Source organism: Phaethon aethereus (assembly GCF_964289735.1).
Source record: "Phaethon aethereus genome assembly, chromosome: 9".
Taxonomy (NCBI): domain Eukaryota; kingdom Metazoa; phylum Chordata; class Aves; order Phaethontiformes; family Phaethontidae; genus Phaethon; species Phaethon aethereus.
In genome coordinates this window covers 11,900,140-11,925,423 of record NC_138585.1, presented here as the reverse complement: position 1 = coordinate 11,925,423, position 25,284 = coordinate 11,900,140, and the positions used below count along the sequence as shown (strand labels likewise).

The 25,284-nt window shown below is 37.7% G+C and overlaps 1 protein-coding gene across 1 annotated transcript; it reads right to left on the bottom strand.

Annotated features, from left to right (window-relative positions):
• Positions 1–25,284, bottom strand: ATP1B3 (ATPase Na+/K+ transporting subunit beta 3; the record flags this gene model as incomplete). Its single annotated transcript, XM_082003848.1, has 7 exons — positions 1–171; positions 3,407–3,493; positions 9,192–9,242; positions 10,005–10,192; positions 11,760–11,867; positions 16,353–16,481; positions 25,176–25,284. 7 exons carry the CDS (start codon positions 25,282–25,284, stop codon positions 1–3), a joined length of 843 nt encoding a protein of 280 aa, XP_081859974.1.

Below are 25,284 nucleotides of genomic sequence, written 5' to 3'. Positions count from 1 at the left end.
CTATTCAGTCATCTGAACTTTGAAGGCAATTCGTCCCAGAAACTTGTCACGATCATCTTCATTTTTTAAATTAGGTGAGCCCAGGATCTTACACTCAATTGCTATTTCTTCTTTGGTACTGTTGGAGTTAATTGCTAGTTGAACAGCCACTAGAGGCTGTAAATAGTGAGCCTAGTAAACAGAAAGATGGGGAAAATATTTGAGATATCAGAGTAAGTTAGCATTTAAATTAACATTTCATCCATCAGAACAGTTTAAAAAAAAGCTAATTAAGAACCCAGCCTTTCAAAGGCCAGTTTGACTCAAGTGCAGACTTCAGTTTTCGAGTTAGAAAGTCAGGTATACATTCTTCATACCATTCTTAAGTAATACATTAAACACAACTCAAGTCACAGGCAGTATCCTCAAAAAGGCATATGACTTTACTCCTTACTATTACATTGCATCCAGTTTTTCTAGAAAACTCGACCTGAAACAGTCTCTGAAATTATATGTTTCCTTCCTACTTTCCTACTAGGAAACTAGCTTCCCTTCCACCCTATCCCATTTACTTGCTCAGCAACAATCCATTCTAAAATGTGCTATCTGTTTCATAGCTTTACACAGAAACCTTTCCTTGAACGTTCTGACAGTATCCTGGTCAATCATATTTGGTGGAACAATTACAATTCTTGACTCCATTCCCTATAATAAAAATTAAAATTTAAGAATTAATGCCAAATTTTTTTTTGGTCAACTCAATGTTACTTCTCAAGTCCAATTCAGTTAGGACAACTTGAATTCTCTTGTAATGTGCCTATGAGTTAACTAAGAGTTTATTTATTATACACTGTTAAAGCTGTAATTCATCCAATATTCATAAAGTATTTTTAGGTCAATACTGCTGACTGCTGATTAAGCAAAATTATTTACTTTCTGGGTAAAAATTCATATAAGCCAGTGGACTAAATATGTCACTACGTTATTATACAAGCATAAGCCTTAAATTTTAATTGAACAAAATTTTGGGTTAGATTTTTTTCCTCATTAAATTAAGAGACTTCTTAATACATTTCTGGTTTTTAGGCTATCATCTCTACTTTTCTATCAAAGAAGGCACTACAGGATACTTAAAGTCTCATTTACGAAGAAGATGGCATGGAAGCTGATGTGCTAAAATCTTTAATGTGAACTATTAGTAAGAACTAGATTGAAATAACTACTTTCCTTGGATGGTTATTTTACTAGATATGAAATTTTCCTGCGCTCCTATGAACGTCAAACTGGGAGGGGGAAACGCAGCTAGGCAAGGCACCCTAAAAAATTCTCTGGTTGTAAGGGTCATACCACATTGGAGGTACTAAATGAGTTTTGTAAAAATCAGAAATAAAATTCATGTGTTTCCTCAGAGAAGTCTTCTCATTACCAAGGTTTTTCAAATAGGTACACGAATTTCTATGATGTTTTGAATACAGATGATATCAGAATGGTCTTTTACTCAATTTAAAATTGGGGGCGGAGGAGAGGAGGAGAAGAGAATTAGCAGCCTAATTAAGCGCTACAGATCATCTTAAAAAGGTAACATTCCCTAAGGTCAGGGAGTTGGGTTCATTGTGCTGAGCAGCAAAAGGCAAATAACCATTCTGGACCACGAAACCCTAGATATTAGTACTTTTACATCTCCTACCTTAGCACAAGAGCAGCAAGATTAGCTGAATCCTCTTAACTCCTTTATAGAATAAAGTAATTCAACAATTCCACACTGATACAATAGAAAAATCCTGTTGTATACCCAAGAAATCAGTCCAGTCTCTTGAGACCTGGTCAAATACCTCAACCTCTCACAACTCTTCTTACTGCCTCTTCTTTTTCACAATATACTAATGTTAGGAGAACCAAGCCTCACATAAGCAAGAATCCCTCAAACCATAGCCCCTATCCCACATGACAAAGTGAATGTGAAAGGATAGTGAACCCAAAAACTACCAAATTTTTTTTTAATTAATTGTAAAAAATGTAAAGCTTTTTCTTAATCACCTAAGTCAAGCAAGGAATAGCATTGAGTTTTGCCTGACTTCATTACCCTCCTTTCATAATCTTTCCTTTGTCATCAATATAGCAGCAAGGCAGGAATTTTGTTAGAAAAGTTCTTAATCTCATCTTCGGTATAAACTACCTCCTGACATGTCAAGGTCTACAGATGTTGTATTTTGTGTTTCTTAGGGAAGCAGTGCTCTCTTTCCCTATTCTTTCATTCCAAGAAAGAGATAGAGTACATACTGACTCTACCTGTTGGAAGCACAGGTTGACAGTCTTTCTCTAGTCTTGTATGTCTAAGAAAATGGATGGCTTACCAATTCAAAAAGTCTGGCAACGAAATGGAAAACACAGAACTACCCATAACATGAAAGCAAATGTTGAAGTAATCCAAACTCCTTCCTCATTAGTAAAACCCACGCGAGGATATAAAAATGTTATGTGAACTGCTGCAAGTAAGTATAGCATACACTGGAAAAATAACTGATAAAGGAATAATTTAGTACAAAAATCACTTTCAGGAAATTACAAACCACCACTGTGGTATAATATGGATCTAATAGATTTATGTTTAAAAAGTACTTTTATCATCAATGGTGAACAGTGGAGATATTTATTAGACTAACTTGGTCGATAAGAGGCCATATAATTTAATGTTTGATAGAAGTTATGCATTTTCTATATGTAGTTATTACAAGTTGATGCAAGAAAAGAAAAAACTAAATTCAAGTTTGAAAAGAAAATGGAGTTTTAACTCTATATATTCTGTGTCCATAAAGCAGTGAGCTTCAGGCTTTTTTAAAACTTAAATGTTCTTCAATTAGATAAATAAAATTTATGTCAGAATACAATGAGGATAGATGGAGCATGCAAAGAAAAACAAAGATAAGAAAACCGGAAAAAAAAAAAAATTCTGCTACCTTGCAGAAGTGCTTCCTCATAAAACAGAGCAAATAGAAAACATGGCTGCAGAGCCACAAAGAAATATAATCAACAATACCATAATGAATTATAAACTTAATATCCTATACATAAACTCCAAGGATTAGAAACTGTGCTGTAATCCAAAGAACCAGTTTACTTTTCCTGCCTTTCCCTGCATTCAAAAAGATTCCAAAAGATACCAGTGACCAAAAAGCAGGAGATGCCCTTAAATACTGCTAGTGTATAGCCTCTTCTTCATTAGGACAATGCCCAGTTTATTTCCTTATGTCTGCTAAAGCATATCTCTAATCTTATAAAGCACTGTGAAATTTCTGCATATGTAATATTCCTTAAGAATACCTCGTTACAAAGTTCAAACTTCAGAATCAATCTGATATTAGTAATTGTAAATGCAAATACAAACTAAACACTTACAAAATGAAGACCATCATTAAGGCAGACTTACATGCAAGCTTTTCCCATAGTATGGAAAGTACATTAAGTCAATCAAGCCTTCAGGAGGAAAATAATTTATCTCAACCATGCCTTCTTCCTGTGATTTGAGACAGCAACAAAATTAAAAGTTAATATCTGCTTGCATAAAAATAAATACAAAATTAGAATTATAGCCCAATGATAAAGCACAAGATGCCCCAAAAAAGGCAACTGAGCTACAAAGTCTTAGAATAACTTCCAAAATAGGTTTGTTTTTGGCAAACAGTTACATGCTGCACACATCTGCTACAGTAAGGATTATTAACAGTAGTATTTAAATTAGTAATCAAGTCAAGACAGCTTGCCTTCATGTTTCCCTTATGAGTCAAAGCAATGGGGAAGGGGAAGAGAGTATTCATTGCAAAGCTAAAATTCCAAGTGTCCACAAGCAAGCCTGTATATTTTGGTGAAGCAACAGCACATCCACATTTAAGTTAAAAGATAAAGATTAATTTCTGTTTAAAGCCAGGTTTTTAAGCCTCTTAAATTTGGAACAATACAACCCTTCACAAAGAACTATAGACCGTTCCCTGCAATGGTCACTATTCCTAACATTTGTTCAGCTAGTCTTGGAATACTAATAGGCTACGTAAAAGGAAACACAAATTTTAAATGGTGATGTTACCAGAGTTCCTGTGTATCATCATCACCTTAGAGGAACAATATACATATGCATACCTTATAACTAGACTTTCCCCTATAATCCCAAATCTTCTAATAAGCAGCAGCTACCTACAAAGCTGCTGCCTAATTTCTGACTAAGGAGTCACCCAATCTGTAAGATACACAAAAATATGTATATATGATTGAGCTGTCCCAGCCACAGGCTATCAGTATATCGATACACACACCTCCCTATATACAATATTCCTCAGGATTGCGTATCCTGGCAGAATGTCAAACTACCACAAGTTCAAACCACTAGAAAATGTTCACATCTGATGTGACTTTCTATAATAAGGTAAACTTTTTACCATGATAAAGGGAAATGCCACTAAAACTACCACCACCCCCCACATGCTAAATGTATCTTTAGAACATCATTGTTTGTTCAGAGTAATTCACAAGTTCAAAGTGCACTAGTAACTTTCATTGTTTTTTTCTATACTACCATATACAACAGCTACAATTTTAAAAAGATACACTACAAAGTTCAGAAGACAACTGCACTAACAAAACTAAGCAAAAGAGGAACTCAAAGATCAAAAAACAGTAAAGAATAAATCACAGTTCAAGGACACCTTCTCCTCACCTCCTCAAAAGAACATACAATATGCTGTTTAGGATACGGCCACATTCTTGTCCCTTTGCAGTCTAAATTATTGCAATACTTCAATATATGTTTACTAAGTATTTTGGACCTTGAGCTAGCAAATTTAATTACTAAGTAGAAATGTGTTACTTTTCGCCATTATTCTTTATTTTATTTAAAGATCATGCAGCTGAAAATACTCATTTTCAAATATATTTCAGAAATAACAGTTTAAAAAAAATCAGAGTACGGAATAACATAAAAAGAGATAAATAGGAGTAGAGCTTTCTGGAGCAGCTAAACACAAGACATGCATGCAGTCAAATATATATGCATTAGGCTACTCAACGCAATAGCAGAGAGATTCTGGGACATGCAACTGCCTGTCTCATGCAACTGCTAGGGTTTGAGAGTTTCTTTAATAATTAATTAATCCTAATTAATATACCCACACAATTTAAAAAAACATAACAAAAACACCTAAACAAGCTGCATTTGCTGAAGAGCTTCAAGAATCAGTCCATTAGTGAGTGTCACTTTTTCTGCTTACCATTTACAATTCCCACAACAAGTTGCAGTCTGTCAGCAAACCTAAAAATCAGGCCACTTAGCTGGACAGATAGACTTCTACCTCACTGACTGTGTCTACCACACTGACTGTGTCTACCACACTGACTGTGTCTACCACACTGACTGTGTCTACCACACTGACTGTGTGAAAGAATAATTTTAGAGATGTTAAAACAATGTACAAAGATCGAAGGAAAGAACTTGGGCAAGACTGATCTGTAATCATTTGAGAAGAAGAAATGGTGTAACTGCACAAGATAAAGAGCAGTATCTGTTAGTAGAAACTGTAAAACTTCTTAAGATTCCTGTCACAAAAAGCAAGATATCTCAGATGCTGAGTATCTTGACAAAAGCAAGGCTATTTTCTTCTCTACAGTTAAAAAAATATATAATGCATCAAATCTACCAATTTTCAGTAAAGGCAGTTTTAACCTGAAAGAATACTGCTGCAAGATGTTCCAGTGCACATGAAATTGCGTACCTCCAGCCCAAAACTAAAGACCTAATATGCTGATCTTCAAACTTCTTGGAAACACAATCCTTTTTTGACTTCGTCTCTTTGTGGAGATCCTCAGGACTACAGCAGGTCAGTTCCTCTAGGGTGCAGAAGGTAGAATCAGCTGGAATTAGTGTCTGACACTGCAAACACTCACCTCCCTAACCTACAGAAATTACAGTGACGACAGCTACCACTGTGTGGGGGCAAAGGGCATCCCCAACTATCAAGTGTGCTGACTTTGAAATCACAGATCTATCTAGTATTTTTCTATTTTTAAAAAATCCCATAGGAAAAGTGCAGGGAGAAAAAAGAACAATCACCTCACAGGAGAATGCTTGAAGAACATAAATTTCAAAGTGCAAAACTTAAAATGGCGTTTCAGGTGGCAAAGACTGGCAGGATGCGCAGAGAGAAGCTATTAACCTTATTTTGTGTTTGACTAAAAAGAAATTTTTTTTTTCCATTTAAAAGTCGGATTGTGTTAGTTCCAGGCAGACACTTCTCCAAATTGCTCTCAATAAATGTAAAACTCTAACTATAAAGAACAAGAAATATTGAAAAATATAGATGAAGGGGAAAGAAAAATTGGTAAACAGCAAATCTACAGGCTAAAAAAACCCCCCACAAACAAAAAAGAGAACATGAGAGTAGGATTTCCGCTCTGCTCAATTAAATCAACTTCTAAGCAAAATCCATCTTTGTCACTCAGACGTTAAAGGTTTCTGATGTAAAGATTAAGACATAAAGATCTAAAGATTTAAGATTACTATTAAGTTGCATTTGTGCTATGAACGTCACAAATACACTTACATGTTCTATGAAGCTAATACCAGCACGGGGTTTATTTTCAGAAATGCATGCCACTCAGATTAAACTTTGCAGTACACCCTGAATTCTTTTAATCCATGTTTACTGACCGCAACATAGAAGGCGAAAAAAAACACAAAACCAACAACATCACAACAGAACATATCAGTTACTTTAAGACTAGGTAAACACCCTGAATAACAGAAGCAACAGAGAAGTACAAATGGACACTACACTTCAGCTTCTGTTATAAGCCAGTATTTAGGAAACATTCAAATACAGTGGCAGATGCAACGCAATTAAAAATTTGTCTGCAAAATGCGCAAAAGTCTATTGGTTATCCTACTCCACCTTTCCAGTGTGCATACAAGAGAGTCACAATTCACATCCTTGCATCAACAAGATCCAGAAGAGCCACAAGATATTAAGATATTATTTCCAGGTAAGCATTCACCTTATCCATTACAAAAGAGGAAGAGACCACTACATAGCACTCATATCCTAAAGAGTCAAAGAAATAAAAATGGAATTGGAAACAAGGCCTGAAAGGCCCGTGTAAAGAACAGCGTAATGCTTTAAGCTTAAAGTAAGAGTTTCAATAAGCAAAGGGCGTAAGAGAAAAAAGGAGAAGTTCTGTAAAAATCAAGCATAGACAAAAGGAGAAAATGAAAGTTGTCGATGCTGCTGCTTTGTTATCTACAGAGAAGGATGAATTGTAACCAATACTTAAGCTTTTCTAAGCAGGTAAATCATGATGAGCTAGGGCAAGAATCGGCTAATTTAAGATAAAATAGATGCACTCGAAGTAGCAAAACCTGACAAATACTTTCCCTGCAAGTCAGTAAAGAACTAATACGATTAATAATCTTAAAATTTAAAAACACTACACTTGCATAGATCAGAGAAATTCTAACTAGATTGGGTAGAACGCAGTACTTTGTACTTAAAGAAAGAGGACAAGAAAATACATAACATACAGTACAATTTATTTGTAAGTTTCTCAAAAAAAATAGCAAACCCATGATCAACCAAGTTGTTATCAGACTTATTCTTTTGCTAGTGAGATCAGAGGGTAAGAAAAAGCATCGTCTGTTGTTTGCTTAGTATAGCTTTTACCACTGTCTCACAGAGCATCCATAGAAGAAAGCTGAATAAAATAGGATTACCATAAATATTTACAAATCACTGGAACATTAGTTCTCAACACATCACAAAGCATTTCAGGTGGAAATTAGGATGACTGTCCTGGACCCTATTCAGTGTTCTCAGGAAAGACTTGAGAGATGTAAAATAAAGTTCATTCGTTGATGGCACCAACCCGTAAGTAGTTTAAAAAATTTAAGAGAACTCAATCCCATTAAAATGATCATGAAAAATTACAGGGGGTAGAGCCAAAAACAGCAACATGAAATTCAAACCTATGAACTTCAAGAATTCACATATACAAATAGACTGGGAAATAACCAAGTAGGTTATGTAACCAATAACCAGCAGGAAAATGATTAAAAGACTCAATGTATTACAAATGGCAAATTCACCTCGAGAGAAATTATTACTTCCAATATGATGACAGAGGGAACAATTCTGTCATTAAAAATACCTCAGCTAGAGGCAAACTTCTGTCCAGTTTGTGATACCACATGATGAAAAATTATAAACTAGAGAAGTCAAAGAAGAAAGAGTACTAGTAGAAGTAGAAAGAACTTAATTGCTTTATTCTAAAGAAACAAATAATTCCTCCAACAGAACAACATTTTTAAAGAACGGACACGAAGAAATCAGTCTCAAGTAAGAGAAGCAATCCCCTTTACTTGCAACAGACTGTCATGGGGAGATCAAAACTTCCAAAGACTCCACAAAAAAATCAAGTATTAAAATTTATGCCTACAGCAGGTACCTAGGATGAAGGCAGGAACACTTACAGTATTTGTCTCATTAACTGCTGAAATGTCCCAGCCTACATTTTTATCAGTCACCTCAAGCTAAAAGCCATGACTCCATCCCTTGCTCAAGCTACTAACTTACCAAGGCTTTCTCTGCTCCCCAAGCATTCTAGGAAAAATATGCAGAAGTCAAAGTAATTATTATAGTTGCCATAAAACACTCTGTGTAAATCCATTGGTACACAACAACTATGCATAGATTACCCGTTATTGTAAATCGTTTATACTTGATTTGAAGGCTACTTTTACTCGAACAGTAACATTAGTTTCCACACTGTGTCTTACCCATCATTTATAAAATTGTCTAAGGTGCACTTGCAGCATGGAGAAAAAATAAAAATACAGGTTATGAAGTGGGAAAACAAAACACAACTCACAATAAATAAATATGACCACAAATTACATGTATGCATTTTCCTCGACTCTAAAGCAAGTCAGGTAGCTCAAATACACCTAAAGATGAAAGAACAACAACAAAAAGAGTATTTTTGTAAGTACACTAAAGAAATCAAATACACAAAAACCAAACTAGACATACAGTAAGATGAAAACACGAAAAAAAAAAGTACAAAGTCTAACAAAAAAGGGATTGAAATAAATGTTCTGACACAGTATATTACTTCACTTTTTATCCTAATTACAAGGAACATTAACTACACAGTTATTTCTTACATTCAGAACTGACCTTAGATGTACAGTATATACGTGGTTCCCCTTCAGGCTTTAATCCAATTATCTAAAGGAGAGAAGGTTAACAATTTTATAGACTTTCTTCCCCTTTCCAGCTTTACAGACTAAATTTGATCTTTTCCCCCACTTAATATGACAGAGTTCACACAGGAAGCAAATCTATCTAGTGTCATTTTTATATGAAGCACAATTTTAGACTAGGACTAAGATTTAAAGATTTCAGTTAAAGTTCAAATAGTTACAGGGGCCACAGAAAGCACTATTCTCTTATTTTACATTCAGCAAGTAACATTAATGGCTTAGATTCAGTTTAGCAGTTCAAGTAATGTATAACATCACTGAAAAGTCAAACACTTATCCACTCAGTAAAGTTTTCGTCGCCTTACATAGTTTAGGAGTTACAGAATGTGTGACATTCTAATTACATTTCTAGAATGCAGAGATGGAGTAAAACAGGCTTTACCTGCACAGTGTTTTAGAATCTGTTACATAGAACAGTAAGCAAAAACGAAGAGCACTGTACTCCTTAAAACAGGGGTTTTAGATATCTTGACTCAATTAATCAAAGCCGATACTTTTAAGTATTAGGATGCTCAAAAAGCTCACTTCATTTTACTCTCTGAAACACATGAACATTTAGACATTTCTAATGTCTAATAGACATTTCAGTAAATTACACTATTCCAGAAATGCAAATACCTTAAGAAGCAAATTGAACACGTATTTCAGTCCTTTTCTACAGTCATTTTTCATACTGTGGTAGTTGAGAGCACTTACACTAAGAATTAAAAAATAAGTAGGCACTTACTCTGTTCATTTTCACAAGCACACAGGGAGTTCCTTTAGAATAGCCAAAGGTCTTATCTTCCTTTCCAGAGCATTGTCCAAGCTCAGAGAGGTTAAATCGACACGCTTTTTTAACAGCAACATCATTCTGATCAAAAATCCTTCCTGGTGTACAGTTTATGTTTTGGGATTGCTTTGAATCATCATATGCTATGAAACAGAAATAGCTTGTAAGTCAACAGTATGAAGCACATAAGTAGCCAAAAGCTGCAGATGCCTATATAAATATCTAATTTATAGTTGTTACTTGTCTAGGAGTTTTCTCAAAGGACTATTTTCAGAGCAGTATGTCTCTTATATCCATCTTAACAAACACTTTTTCAAAGCCTAGTAAGAAGTGGCACTGTACTCGAATGAAAAGAATAAAAGGAGTATTACAAAAGAAATAATGCTGTCCTGCTTTTCCAATCATATTAATAATCATAACCATTCATTTCTGTACTGAAACTAATTCTAAACTAATAATGTATTAAAATATAAACCATCAAGGTTTTACCTGGAAGTCAAACCAGTTTTCCCTTTGCACATGTTCGTTTCACAAACACACGGGAAAACTTCAAGTATTTCAATTACTAATACTAAATTGTCTCTACATTTATATCAGTATAACTGATGTTACACTAACATTCCAAGTTGTTTCTCACTTTCTTGTGTTTCTTGTACTTCACAAGTACACAGATCACGCTGTCACCAACGCTCATCTAACAAGTTTTATGGTTTTGTTCCCCTCCTTTACACCCCACCCCCAGCTAAGCATAAGCAAATTAAAATAGAAAAAGGGTAATGAAAGTTCATCCTCAATGCAAGAGTCCAAAACCCACTGAACTGCAGGCGAGGCAGGTAATCATGCAATGTAGCATTCCTCTCAGGAACCCTTGGCAGAGCTCTGAAAGAAAGAGCTACTCATAGAAGCTTTTAGCAGGCACCAAACCTACAAATCCAGATAGATTCAAGCATAGCTTGTGTAGCTAATGAAGCAACCCATGCACACAGGTGTGATTTTACAGCACCTCGTCCAATTCTGACTTACAACTTTTGAGGGGTTAAACTTAGTAGTATTTTAAATGGACTTCTGTATTTCTAGATGGTGTACAGGCAAGCACATATGTAAAATAACGTATGACTTAAACTAGTGATTTTGCCATCCTTCAGTCTTGTTCTATGTTACCTTTTTTCCATGGTCTAAATTCAATGTTTAACTATCCCTGCCTGTAAATACTGTGTATCAGGGAGAAAATGAATAAATTGCAATTAAATTAATCTTTGTGTGTCTCATTTTTTAAACAAGCAAACACTCAAGTTCTTAAGACTAAAGGATTCTCACTCAGTTACCATGCCATTTAGATAAAGCCTGATCAGTTAAATCTTGATAAACTTTGCCTCCCAATACATGACCTATGTAATTTTACACTGAATTCTTTTGGCATAATGTAACTTCTACATCTTGTAGTATTGAAACAATCATGCCACCAAAGCACTGGACTAGGACCCAAAACTTTCCGTTACGTACTCCACTATTCCTCAGGCTCCCTGTCCAATGTAGGAATTGATACTTACCTTTCCCTGTAAAGCATGTACTTTAATAACACACATGGCTAGAGTAAGCCTGAACTTGCATCAGTTTTCATTAGCAATCGGTAACAAGCAAAAAAGGAAACTAATGTACTTGACATTAAGACTCCTGAATTACTTGGGCAGTGCTAAGTAACTTACTTACATTCAAGAAATTTTCTAAGTGTAGAAACGTATTCTGCATACGACTGGGCATCACTCTTGTTAAAGTAAAATTCCAATGCAGTGTCTGGCTTTGGTGAAATCATAAGTCCTTAAAAAAGAAAAAGTGCAAGTAAAGAACTAAACAATTTCTCTTCCCTACACCAGTCTAACCTACTCAAAAATCATATCCATACATTGGAAAATACCTATCTGTAAAGAAACGTCAATGTTACCCCATCACAGTACCTCTTCACAGTACTGGAAGGTAGTTTGTATTTGAAGTCAAGTTATCAAAATCAACATTACATGAATTAATACTTAAATTCAATCCAATGTATAACCGCAATTCACAAACCAAATGCAACTGATTAGGAATAGCAAAATCAGCAACTTAATCACTTTCAATAAAAGAATTTTACCGATTCACTTCCCGCTTTCCCTATTCAGCAAATTAAACTTAAAAAATAATTGAAAAAATACCCCAAACCACACGCAGAAAACCTCCAGTTAAAGCTATGCTTCAAAGCTTTAGGCAATATAGAGTGAAGCTATGATTGTATTAATCTCATAGAAACCCACAAGAAACAAAGTATTTTTAAAAACTTTATAATGCATAAAGATGGCTTGAAAGATTTCCCAATCAATACAGACAAGCCGAGTTAGTTGCTAGTCCTTTCCTCCTCAAACAGAAAGTTTAGATGTCATCTGTTTCATGGAAAATACAAGAAACTTTATTAAACCACTGCATGCGTGTCACTTGAAAGAGTGACCTTAGCCAGGCTGTGGTAACTACAAATGCTCTTGAGCTGCCTCCCAGGCTGCTAGCACCGGTCGGGCTTCCCCCTGCTGCTGCCGTGGGGGCCCAGGGCTGGCTTCATTCAGCTGCTGGCTGAGGGTACTGGAACAGGAACAATCTACAGCCAGGGAGCCAGGACCGGCAGGAGAAACAAGGACACAGATTACTGAACGCTGAAGTTCAGCTTTGTGTTGAAGGATGAAAAAGGCAGACACTGACATGGAGTTTGGGCCCTTGAGAGAGGTGAACTGTCCTTCCCAGGATGTGGGTAAAGAAAGGTACAGAATTCAATCTGAAAAGAGATTTTTTTTGTAGCAGGTGAAAGCAAAAGGCACACTCTCTGCTAATACACACAGCCCTGTAACATCAGGAGTTGTCACTAACATGGATACCTAATGCTACTATTTTTCATCACAGCTTCTGTAGCAGAATGAAACAGCACTACACCACCAGATATTGCAGAAGAGATTAAATCTGTTCAGAAAAGGTGTATGATTGATTGCTTTATTCATACTACCTTAAGGTAACTCTTATTTAATATAAATAATCAGAAAGGACAAAAACCCTGCAGTTGTGATTAACAGAGGAGTGTCCATGCATCTGTCTCTTCAAGTATAGCTGAGAACTGACATTGCAGTTCCACAAAAGAAAAACAAAGAAAGAAACAAAACCCAACCCATTTTGTATCAGATAAGTTTTCTTCTAAGTTAGAATATTAAAATGGTTTGATTAATGTAAAATTTGGCGTAAGGGAAGAAGTGGCAACTACAGCAGCAACTAATTGTATCAGCTTAGGATGCCATGTAGTTTCCTATCCTCTAGCAAAACCAATTAAAACCAGATTTCCAAATGAATAAAATTTAAGGCAGGAAACAAAACTCGATCTCCCAAAATTAAAAAATAAAAATAAAATCAAAGCTTCTGTATAGAAAACAATTATGTAAGAAGATAAGATTACAGTGGGAAAATAAAGTCATGTAAGTTGTCTTAATGTTGGATTCTTAATGCCATACTGTAGTCAATCAATCACAGCAAGCTTTTGGAAAGCATATAGGAAGCGCAATTAAGCAGCCCAGGTCTATTAAGGATTCACCTACAGAAGTGACCAAGCTTCTCAACTGAACGCAGAAATTATTACAAATACTTTAAATTGGGAAATAATAAATTCTCCTTTCTGCATTAGCAGCAGTTAAATTATTTCCAGGGAAGCCACAACTAAATGCCTTGATGACTGACAGTCCATATAAAACTAAAAATACCATTTTTGACTGCAAATTACTTTGCACCATTACAGTCATCTTCTGGCCTCCACACTAAACTGGGATTCAACAAAATACAAGGTAATTAGTAACATGGCTGAAAAAAAATCACTGAAGGGGTTTTACACACTAAATTGTTTTGCGGAAGAAGATATTGTTATTATCTATTAGAATTATATTGCAAATGAAGGACTTGGATACTGTTTTCCAAAGTGAATATGACGAAGTAACTAAACTAGTCATCAATGAATTAAACAATAATTTGAAGAGATTTATTGCTTGAGGGGAACTTCAAAAACATCCTAAGAGGAAAGGACTGCTCCAATTCCAGTGGATCACAGTCTGCCCAGAGACTATGGTGTCAATTCTACAGAAAAAGCTATCTGAAGGACTGATGCATAGACTGGGAGAAATGCAGGATTTGGGCTCTTCTAGTGGATCAGAATTAGCAGCCTCAACATAGGATCACATCTAGGACTGTAACAGAGATTACATTACCCTACAATTCCAAGAGGGACTTAAAAAAAGGGTTTTTAAATCATCTGGATTTGATTGATGCTATTATATCCCAGTGTACAATGCAAGTCAAATATAAATTATAAAATAAATCAACTGTGAGATTTCCAAGTATGTTTAATACAAGAGTAAAACCTTTGACCTACGCCATCCAGGTTTTGTATGTAGAATTTTTTTTTTAATTTAGAGTTTTACAGCCAGGAACATGACATGTTTCACTGCAAGTGAAAAATGACAGAGTTAAAGAGAAACATTAAAACAGAAATAAACAATTTTACTAACTCTTATGTATGAGTAATAAAAGACATTGTAAATTTAAAAAATTTAATTCAGAAATGCTATAGGAATTCTTAAATTAAAAACTAATTGTAGCATACGTACTTTTTTTAAACAAACATCCTTTATGACTTATTTCAAAACACACGAAAATTAATACCCTGAACTGTGAGAGGCACAATAGAAAAAATGTCACTCAAGTCCAGTATTAAGTCACAGCTACCCACAGCTCCATCCATTACCAAGGTTCTGACTACCACAAAGGAAATGTGGAGAAATGGTCAGCTAAGCCACTTTTTTTTTTTCTTTTTTTGTTTTTTTTTTTGTAAACTAAGAAGGTGGTGGGGTTTTATATTCCTTTCAGCCTTTAGCACATTCTTATCTTGAAAAAACACCACAAATCCTCAAGAATCCCTTCTAAGAAGAAGACAGTTGTTAGAGAAGGCCTCAACATTACATCAAAACAAATTCTGTTCAGAATACAGAGACACTGGCCCAATTGCAATTTGCTCACACAAAGTTTACTGTATCATCTTAAGTGTTGATGCAGCTGCAAGACGCTGGTTAATTTTAAGAGTCTAGAGTTCGAAAAAGGAAAAAGTGTTTTAAAAAAATAATGTTGTCTAATTGCCACCAAAATATTCATATCACATAGCCATTTAGTTTTGTTGTGTTTCAAACATAAATTTGGTCCCTAAGCCAAGTTATTACAAAATTTGAGATATCTTATCAAATTTTCAGGTGGCCCAGTCATATAAGTTACATATACAAATCAAATACTTACACACTCTCCAGAAACAGTAACTAGAAAACTAATCTCTTTGGCGTAGTTAAAGTATGCAGAAGCATCTTTTAAATCTTTCAGTGAAAATCCTTATTTTTTTCCCCCAATATGGAGATACACCAAAATAGAGCCTATAATGACAGATTTTAGTGACATATTTAAACCAATCTTTAAAAAAAAGGGGGGGGGGAAGACAACCACTCTATTATTCATTTTTATTTGTGCAGGGTTTTTTTTCCTGTCACATATAGCTCCTTGAACCAGGGAACAGTGGGGTGGGACTGGATGCGCATGTACACAAAGGAAGCAGTAGCTCCAGGAAGGAAGACACCACTTTTAGTGGCCACTCCATGTTATGTGGACTTTGCTTCATCATAAAATGGGACCCTCTGTCTTCAGTGGATCCCTACACAATAGGTCAACAACGCCTGAAATCCACAGACGTTCCATGTCAGTTGAAAGCTATCTAACACTGTAACAAAAACTCTGGAAATGCCTTCGTATCATAGTCCTTACACGCTCTTGAGCGGATTACCCCCATAGCACGGCCTTCCTGTACTTTCTTCAAAGCATCAAATACTAATCCCAGGTGGTCTTCCATCTGATCCAAGAGAAATGGTTTATAGTATCTTTAAAGCAATTTGATTAAATGATAATCCCACTTCTACAACAGGATGTTGTATGGATGTGCAAGTTAAATCGCGGTCTACATACATGACAAATTCAACTGAAAAGAACTAAGAGAAAAACTAGCAAAAGTTAGCACATACACACAGAAAGCTACTGACAATTTATGCTATAAACATATATAACTTGCCTCACACCAAGTTTTACCCTCGAAGCCCATACATAATTGAATACTAATCACAGTTTCCCATATGCAGTTATACTTCAACAAACTCTCAAATTAAACTTAGCTGTTAAACCAGACAGAGGTTTATGAAAAAATAAATACACTGTTACCTGGACTAGAAATCCGGTCACGATATTTTGGTATATCACTGCTCAGTGTCTGAAGCATAACCCACATTGTGAATGTGAAGAGTGCTGCTAGGAAGCCATAAAATACGAGATAGAACAGTAAGATCAAACCTGTAAAGAAAAAGCTAAAATTACTGGTTTTGTTTCAGCTAATTCCATTACCTATTTTGAAAATCAAAGTGGGAAATAAGCAATACAACATTTGGTTTTGCCCCCCCAAGTCCCTTGCCACTCCGAATTGTAGTTATAAATTAGTATGCCTCTAGCATATATATGTATTGCACAGTGCAGAATAACGCGTGCCAAAATGTTTTCTTCATACTTTCTGGTTCTTTTGCCAGGGCATTTTGGCATCTCTATTTTTAAGAGAGAAGCATTAAAACCTGCTCTTTGGGTTACATAGGAAAGCTGGCAAAGATGACTAAGCAGTCCATTAGAAAAAAAAAAAAAAGGGGTTCACTTGTTTAAGAGAATTATAGTTTTGTACCCGGAGAAGAGGGGGTCATAGGGAAGACAGAAGAACTGAGTGAAAAGATAAAATTATTACACTGGATCCAGAACAGGTAGGAAGCAATTGGTACTTTAATAACATAGTTGATCTTTGAGAGAATTCCACACAGAGACTTCATTCACACATATGTCCCATTACAAGAGACTTCTCAAGATGAAAATGCTTTCTGCTGCATATTTTTGAAAACAAAACAAGTCTTCTATTCAGACTTATCATTGTCTTTGCCTAACACATCCACCTGCTTCACCAGTCTACCTCGGGGACTCGGCAACATTCCTGGAATTCACCAATTACACAGATATTACTAGCTCCGACTTGACAGCTGATTAAGGAAGAGCTCCTCAAAACCTGAGGAAACAGCCTCAAGCAAACAGCCTATCATGACATGTATCTCTCCATCACTTCATTGCAACAAATCGCCAAGTGAGAACACTACTTAGGAAAACAGCTTGAAAACTTACTGTGATGAAGTGTTTTTATTTTTTTTTTCCTGTTCTCCCCCCCCCCCCCTTTTTATTATGCATGCACAGTCATGCACTCTGGATACACAGATCAGCTGTTTACTGAAAAGACATGGTAACAGACCAAAGTTAAAATCTTACTTTAGAGATGATAGGAACTCAGATCAGCTGCAGAGATTTTCAAGAAGTTTCTGCCCTTTTCTCAGAGGTATGATGCATAACTCTAATTTAAAAGCCCTTTAAAATTTGGGACAGCTCAATTATTTTAGTAACTAAGTTTTCAAGCAAGGTTTTGTATTCTTGCATTATTTCGTTTTTGACCCTGATGGACCCATGTTAGCATATCTCATTAAAGCAAAAAAATAACAGCATAGTGTTTGCTGTATTTCCTTGGGTTTGTTTTCAGAAGTTCTGAGAATATGTAATCGTGATTACAATAATTACAAAAAGAATAATTAATTACAAATACTTACATTGTTTGTAATTACAAATAATTACAAAAATAAAATAATTTACAAAAAATTACCTTTTAAAATTTATGTTTACCTGGAGACAGTTCCCAACTAAAGATGAAGCATATATACCATATGGTTGGAAGACTTACTAAAAGACATTTAAGATTCAACAGAAATTGTTTTATTAATCGAGTATACAATACTAACCTAAAAAAAGAGCGTGTGATTCTGTTTTAAGACTGAACACTTGAGACTTAAGGACACATATATAGACATTGTCAAAAAGAATGTGAGCTATACAAGTACTGAGGATGTCAGATGCTTGCACAGAAAGCCACCTTCAAAACCTAATTCAAAAACATAACTGAACGATGATGCAAATTCAGTTTTTATAAAATATTCTAGCTATAAGGCTGCTATCAAAACCATTATGCAACATTCTACCACTGACACTTGATTATGTGACACTCAAGCACAGTATTTTTCACCCTTCCATAGAAAAGGAAAAATTAAAGCAAAAACGACTGTCGCCCAGTGATGTGTACAGTCCACTGGAAGATGACAGAAGGAAGCCTAACCCCTGGCTCCTGTCCCTGAAACTGAAATTTGTGCTAAAATATTTTCTAGTGTACTAAAGCCCCCAGTAATCCATGACTGCTAAAGATGCAAGTACCTGCATTACTTCTCCTGAAAGAATTCAGTGTATATATATTAAAATAATGAGGGGGTTCCCAAATTCTCTTTACCATAAGTTCTCTGCAGCAACCAGCTGAATGTTACCAGATTTAGGCTTGGTTCTAGTATTCAAGGCACATGTTGATAAAGTTATTTACCAATCTGCAGTAATCTGAAAGTGATTTAAAATACACTTGGGAACCACTGAAATGTAAGGTACAATGCAGTGATTAGAAGTTAAGTAGCAAAGTACATGAACACAAGAACAAGCTTACTCTACAATGAACAAGACAGCTAGACATCTATTATAAACTATTTCTGAGGCTATTCGGAAGCTATTTAGAAGCTGAAAAGAGCATATAAAAACAAATAGTAGAAATCCTAATCAACAAAAGCCACTATAGAAGTTGCATCTGTATTTAGCACACCAGCACTTTGCTTTACCTATGAGCTTGCAATTGCTTTAACTGGATCCAAAACAGAACAATGATCTTCTGATTAATACCCAATGTATTTTGGGTATAACAAAAACAAACAACCAACCTCCCTTACAAAATCTTTGGTCAGCTCTCCTTTTGATCCCTACAAGTTAATCAATTATTGAATACACTTTCATCAACCTGTCTAAAAAGTATACTTTCATCAAGTGACCAAGAAATTCATCAATCAGTTCCAATGGAGCAGAAAAATGTTTGACATTTAAGACAAGACAAGCACCTTCTGTGGCAATTAGGCACAAAAGCAAGAAAGTCAGGGAAATCTTTGTCACTGAGCTACTTCAGAATACATAAAGTATTTTAATTTCTGAAAGATGATGCTTAACTTCACCAGGTTAAAAAAAAAAAAAAAAATATCCCTGGCCACTTCTTTATTACTGATGGTCGTAACAGCACCACGGTGGTGCACTTCTAAGCAGACACGGCCCTAAGAATAGTACTGCTTTGGGCCAATACTATCACAACATCTGCAACACTGGCCTTCAACCTCATTTTGAAGCTCCCTGAAGGGCTGAGCCAACCCTGCTGCAGCTCTCTTCCTTTGCTCCCTCCAGTCGAGGCAACGGTGCACATCCACCTACACAGCCTCTCCACTCCAGCGGGGAAGGGGGCTGCTGGGGTCCCCCTCTCAGCCAAGGACTGCAGCGAGGCAGAACTGCTATGTGTATGCAGTCCCTGGGGAGCCCTCGTGCCCACAGAGGGAGTGGCGATACCCGGGAAAATGAGAGGCACCCCAATGTCTAAAACACAGCGATGGACTCTGTGGTGGAGACTGCAGTGTGCACAGTCCCTTACGGAGTCCTTGTCCCTCCCAGCAACATCACATCCACCGGGGCTGCAGCAGTAGAAAGGCCAGAGAGACTGTGTCTATTCACAGCCCTGGAATTCCACGAACCTCCCCCAGTCCAGCAAAGCACTTGCGCACACACACAGAGATTATTTTTAATCTTTCTTTTAATATAGCTTGTAAGTGCACTGCACAACACTGACCACTAAAGTGCCCCATTTATGCTACTTTGCCACATTAAAAAGAAGGAAAAAACAAACAGCAAAAACCCCCTTCCAACGGCCCCAAACTGAGTAAGCTGCTCTTTGTGAGCCTATTAGTATTAATTATCCTAAGCTAATCACAGTGAACAAGCCATAACCTGTCAAGAAGCTCTGCCAAAATACCTTCACATAGTACCGTATTTCTTGTGTGGAAACAAGATGTACCCAAGTAACAATGGAAAGCTATCCTCCACATTTACTCCGAGGAAAGTAAGCTACCACATCTAACATGCAACTCAATTCAATCGTTGCAGAACATCTTGCTACACCAAACCCTTTGAGTCCTTCAGTCTTTGACACTAAAACTACCACATGAGAAAAACTGCCAAAACCAAAATTCTGCATTATAATTTATCTAGTTGGTTTTTTTGTTTTGATTTTTTTCTTTTTGTAGGGCATCACAGTACCAAAACCCCTTCATATCCTAACCACAGGGATAAGTCAAATTTGGAAAACTGCCATTTCTGAACCAATATGCCGGTGCCATCATTAGTTGGAGTTTATTTGCAAGGATCAAAGTACGTCACCACTATGAAAATTAGAATTTCTGACTCTGGTGAATACAAGATAGCACATACCTGGACAGCATTTCCACGATGAATACGAGCTTTCCAAACTTTACATGGCAAAAATGATAAAAAGCACATCAATCTGGCATAAACCAGATTGGCAGATCTACCTATATGTGATACATAGGTAGATATATAAAGGTATCAATATAAACACTCTCACAACAGACACAGAAGCAACTATTCAATATTACCTGCGACAATGAAAATGAAATGCTGTCTTTATGGTTTGCTGGATTCCAAGCAGCACTGATCCTATTACCTGCTTGATCGTTCTTCAGTATCTTTAACTAGAGGGATTTAAATAACTAACTAATGTTACTAGTGACTACCACCAGTGCCAGCAACTTTTGGTTGGACTTTTGGTCCACCTGCAGACGGACTTCCTCGCCTTAAACTAATATAACTATACATATTAGATAATCATGTTTCATATTTCAACTTTATTCCCTAGACACTTGAGAGTTACTGTCTTCCAAATTTTGGGGATAGCAGGGAGAGGAAGAGGAAGAAAAAGGGAAGGAAAACTTCAGGAAGAAATAAACCCTCAGTCCTGCATTACAGTTTATTTCACAATAAGCCAGGGCTCCACATATAACATGGCTAAATGCCTCATTTGACATTAAATTTGACATTAAAAATTGTTAAATCTGCAACTCGCAAAGAATCACAAAAGCCAGTGCTTAATGTCATGATTAAGCATTTACAACACAAAAAAAACCCCAAACCCACAAAATACTTTCACTGTACCACCAGAGCTTACTGATACCTGCAACAAGAGAAGGCAAGTCTTCTTTCTTCAGAGTGACCTGTGTCATGAAAAATAAAATATCCTACTGATTTCTCAAATATTCATTTCTTACAATAGGCAGTATTATGGAAAAGGTTAGTAGGATTTTGACTGCAGTCATATTCCTGACTGTGCAGGAATTTTTATATGAACTGTCCACCTGCCACAATAAAAAAAAACCCCACTGTGTCTCTCTCCACATCTCGGATGTGTAAGTGCTTCTACTGCAATGGCAGACAGTGATGCCAGGATGTTTAATAATACACTACTTGTGAAGAAAGCTAAATCACAACAAAACACTGATAAAGAACACAGAAGAATCATGTCAGAAAAGCAGTTAAAACTTTGACGGCACTGTATGTCCCAGCAAGAACTCAGTGAAAGGCTAAACAGAAGCAAAACTGGATCTTTCGTTACACTGCCTGACAAGAATGTATATCTAGTGACATGGCGGAAAGCTTTCCTAGAAATAAGGTGTTGGGTTTTGTTGGTGGGGTTTTTTGTTTGTTTAATTTCAAGCACATACTTGTGCACTGAAGGATGCAGCTAAGCATTCAAAAGAATATTCAGTATATCTGAATTACTGTGTACTTCAAGACAATGCCGCCTCTACCTTGAACACCTTGACACAACTAGCTTTACAGAAAGGCATAAACAAGCTTGACATGACATCTAGTGTGACCATAAATGAAGTATTGCTAGACTCTATATTGCCTTTTTTTTCCCCAAAAAATTATTTTTCTGTAACCTTGTGTTAAAAGTTTACTGTCTATATTGTAAGATAATGCACACATCTGAGTGTGCAGTGAGCATCCCATTACAATACTTTCATGATGATCTCACTCCGTTCTTTCTATAATTTAGGCAGGCACAGCACCTTGCCGTTACAGACGGAGCCAGATGCTAATCTTCCTTTTACTTACAGGAAGCCCCGCATGGCAGTCTTCCAAGCTCCCCCTTCTTTGCCCTACCTAATTACACCCTGTGTGGAACCTTAGGACCAACCCTCCTTCCCATCACCTCTGTGAGGACTATTAGTGCCCCTCAGGCGTTGCTGCTGAGAACACCACCAACTCATCAACATTTTTTTCCAGTATTTTCTGTCTCTTTAATACAACAAATGATTATGCCAGATAACTAAAAATGTAAGGGTTTTGGTAGGGGTGTTTTTGTTAGATTTGGATACCAATTTGTGAAAGACTCTAATTGAATTATCCCTCAAGTCTACAAAAAGTAAAGTAAAAATCTCTCTTTTTTTACAGCAGGAGGAGACTTAGTACAGGGTTTTTACCAAACTGTGAAAGGCAACATACCTCTGTTACATGACAAATGAGTATAGGAGCTGCTCGCATTTGACCTTTTTACAAAACCTGGTGTAGAAACGGCAGATAAAGATGAGTACTCCAGTGCCACAGCACTCAGACTCACAGACAATCGCTGCCTTGCAGCTACAATTCACATAAGCCCCCAGGACTGCCTCAGATTAGGGCAAAAGATGAACATAATGTGAGTAACTATTTAACAGTTTCTCTAGTGCTTCTGTCTTATTTCTGTGAGGAAGCTGTCTGGAGACAAGAGAAATACACATGGAAGAATCAGAGTCAACTGAATTCTTACCATGTTGCCCCTGGAGACACCACAGCCCAGCGGACTGGCAACCAGAGCTCTTCTCCTACCTCCCCACCTTTCAGAGGGGAGACCGGCAACAGAAAAGGAACAATAGTCAGTGAGACTGCTCTAAGCTCACATCAGTACTGCAAGGGCAGAAGTGACACCAAGTCCTGCATATTCTTCTGTACTAACAGAGCCACTCAATTAGTGTTCTGCAATTAAAAAATAAAAACCAAACGGAAAACCACACACTACCCCCTAAAACAGTCAAAGACTATAATTTACTTAATATATATAATTAAACTACATAAGTACAATCATCAGGACAAATAAATATTGATGACAAAATACACTGACAATTTATAGTGCTTCTGAACAGTCACCTCTTAACGTCCAGGCTAAGGAAAAAGTATATAGCACTAACCACATACCAATCACCCAAACCACTTAAGAAAATTTATTAATGAAGTAAAACTATTCAAACTGCTATCTAAGCCTGTGTATACTTTCTCAATATGGAAAAACATCTTTTATCCAGGGAGCTGGCCACAGAAACTCAATTACCATCTAAATAGTATCAATTTCAGGTGTTATCTATTGGCCTGGGACTAGCAGAGACTAGAAATATTGTAAGTGACTTATCCTACTAGATAGGTTTAAACAGAGAAGGTGGTTTCAACTTCACTTTTCTGAAGAAGTTATAAGCTATTTCTATCGTGCCCACAGTATTCGTGCTCGTCAGATTCATGACACAGGCAGACTTCTGCAATCCATACACCCATTCATCCAGCCCACGCACTTCAGGAAACCTGCCTGTACAGAAAGATCACTAGACAACAACAGCAGAGTGGAAATTTCCTCTCCTTTGCTATTCAACTGGCAGAGTGGCTCGCAAGCTCTTATTTCCATCTGAATGGAGGAGAACTCATGTCAAAGCTAGGGCCCTCTCCGGATCGACAGGAGACATCGGCAGCGCAAAGAAAGCGCACCCCATGCATAGCCTGCCTAAGGCTCCTCCTCACTATTTCAACATTAGTAGTCATTGAGATTGTGTCAAGGCCAAGGATGTATTGGCTTGTTCCTTTACGCCACGCTGAGATTCTTGTTGGTTTTGTAAGCACAGCTATTAAGTACCCCAACTACATCCAAGTTTTGGGAGGAGACGCAGCATTTTCTGAAGTCAGTAAACACATCCCATGAGGACTGAAGAAACATCCTAATATTAAGCATTTATACAACTGTTTAATATGAGAAAACATAACTCAGAAAATCCAAATATTTTTATTGGCAGCCACAAGATTATGATAACATGCTTTCCAGCTCAGAGGAAAGCAACTGGGAAGACTACCTGAAAGTAGGAAAACAAACACTGCCTTCGCAAGCTTCACTGGAGAACCTTCATTTAAAGGCTTCAGTTAAGAAAAATAAAAGGCCCAGAAGCCCTACGTTGGAACAAGTTTAGCAGAATGACACAGAACGATCACTCTTTCCTTGACTGTCAGGAATCGGGGCTCCTAAACTTTCTGGGTTTTGGTCTCGGTTCCCCCCGCCCCCAGCTCCGCAGCTAACGCCTACAGGCGCAAAGGCAATTCGCGCCCATTCATTCTCCATTCCCCGCGATGCAGGGGAGCGGCCGGGGGGTGACAAGGACCGGGAGGCTGCACCGATAGGAGACGGAGAGGAGCAGTCTGCCGTCGGCCGCGAGAGATAAGCGCAGCGCGGGAGCAGCCCCCACCTCCGCGGCGGAAGCCCGTCACGGCCGCGCGGCGGCGGGCCCCGGCGCCCCCCCACCCCCACGGACCGGGCGGAGGCGGAGCCCGCGGGCCGATTCGCTGCATTTGCGTACTGAGGCGGGAGGGTGAGTCAGCTCGGGACGCGCTCCCAGAAGCTCCTCTTCCTCCCTCGACCCCCACCTGCTCCGGGAGGTGCCCCCACCCGCCGCTGTCACGGCCGCTGCTATTTTTAGACCGGCGGGCGGCGGCGGTTGTAACGGTTACTGGGGCGCGTGCGCCACGGCCTCGCGGGCCGCCTCACCTGGCCGCTCCGCGCCGCCGCATCGCCGCGGGGGCCCTCCCGCTGCCATCCCCCCACTCCCAGCGCTCGGCCTCGTCCCCCGCCTGCGCCGGCGGCCCGGGGCGGCTCGCCGACACCCCCGCCCGCATCCCACTGCCCGCAGCAGCCCTTACCCCAGCTCTTAGCCGTGCGCCCCAGGAACTCGCCGCTGTTGGGGTTGTAGACGAACTGCCGCCACTCGGCCATGCTCTGGCGGAAGGGCTTCTTCGCTTCCTTGGACAT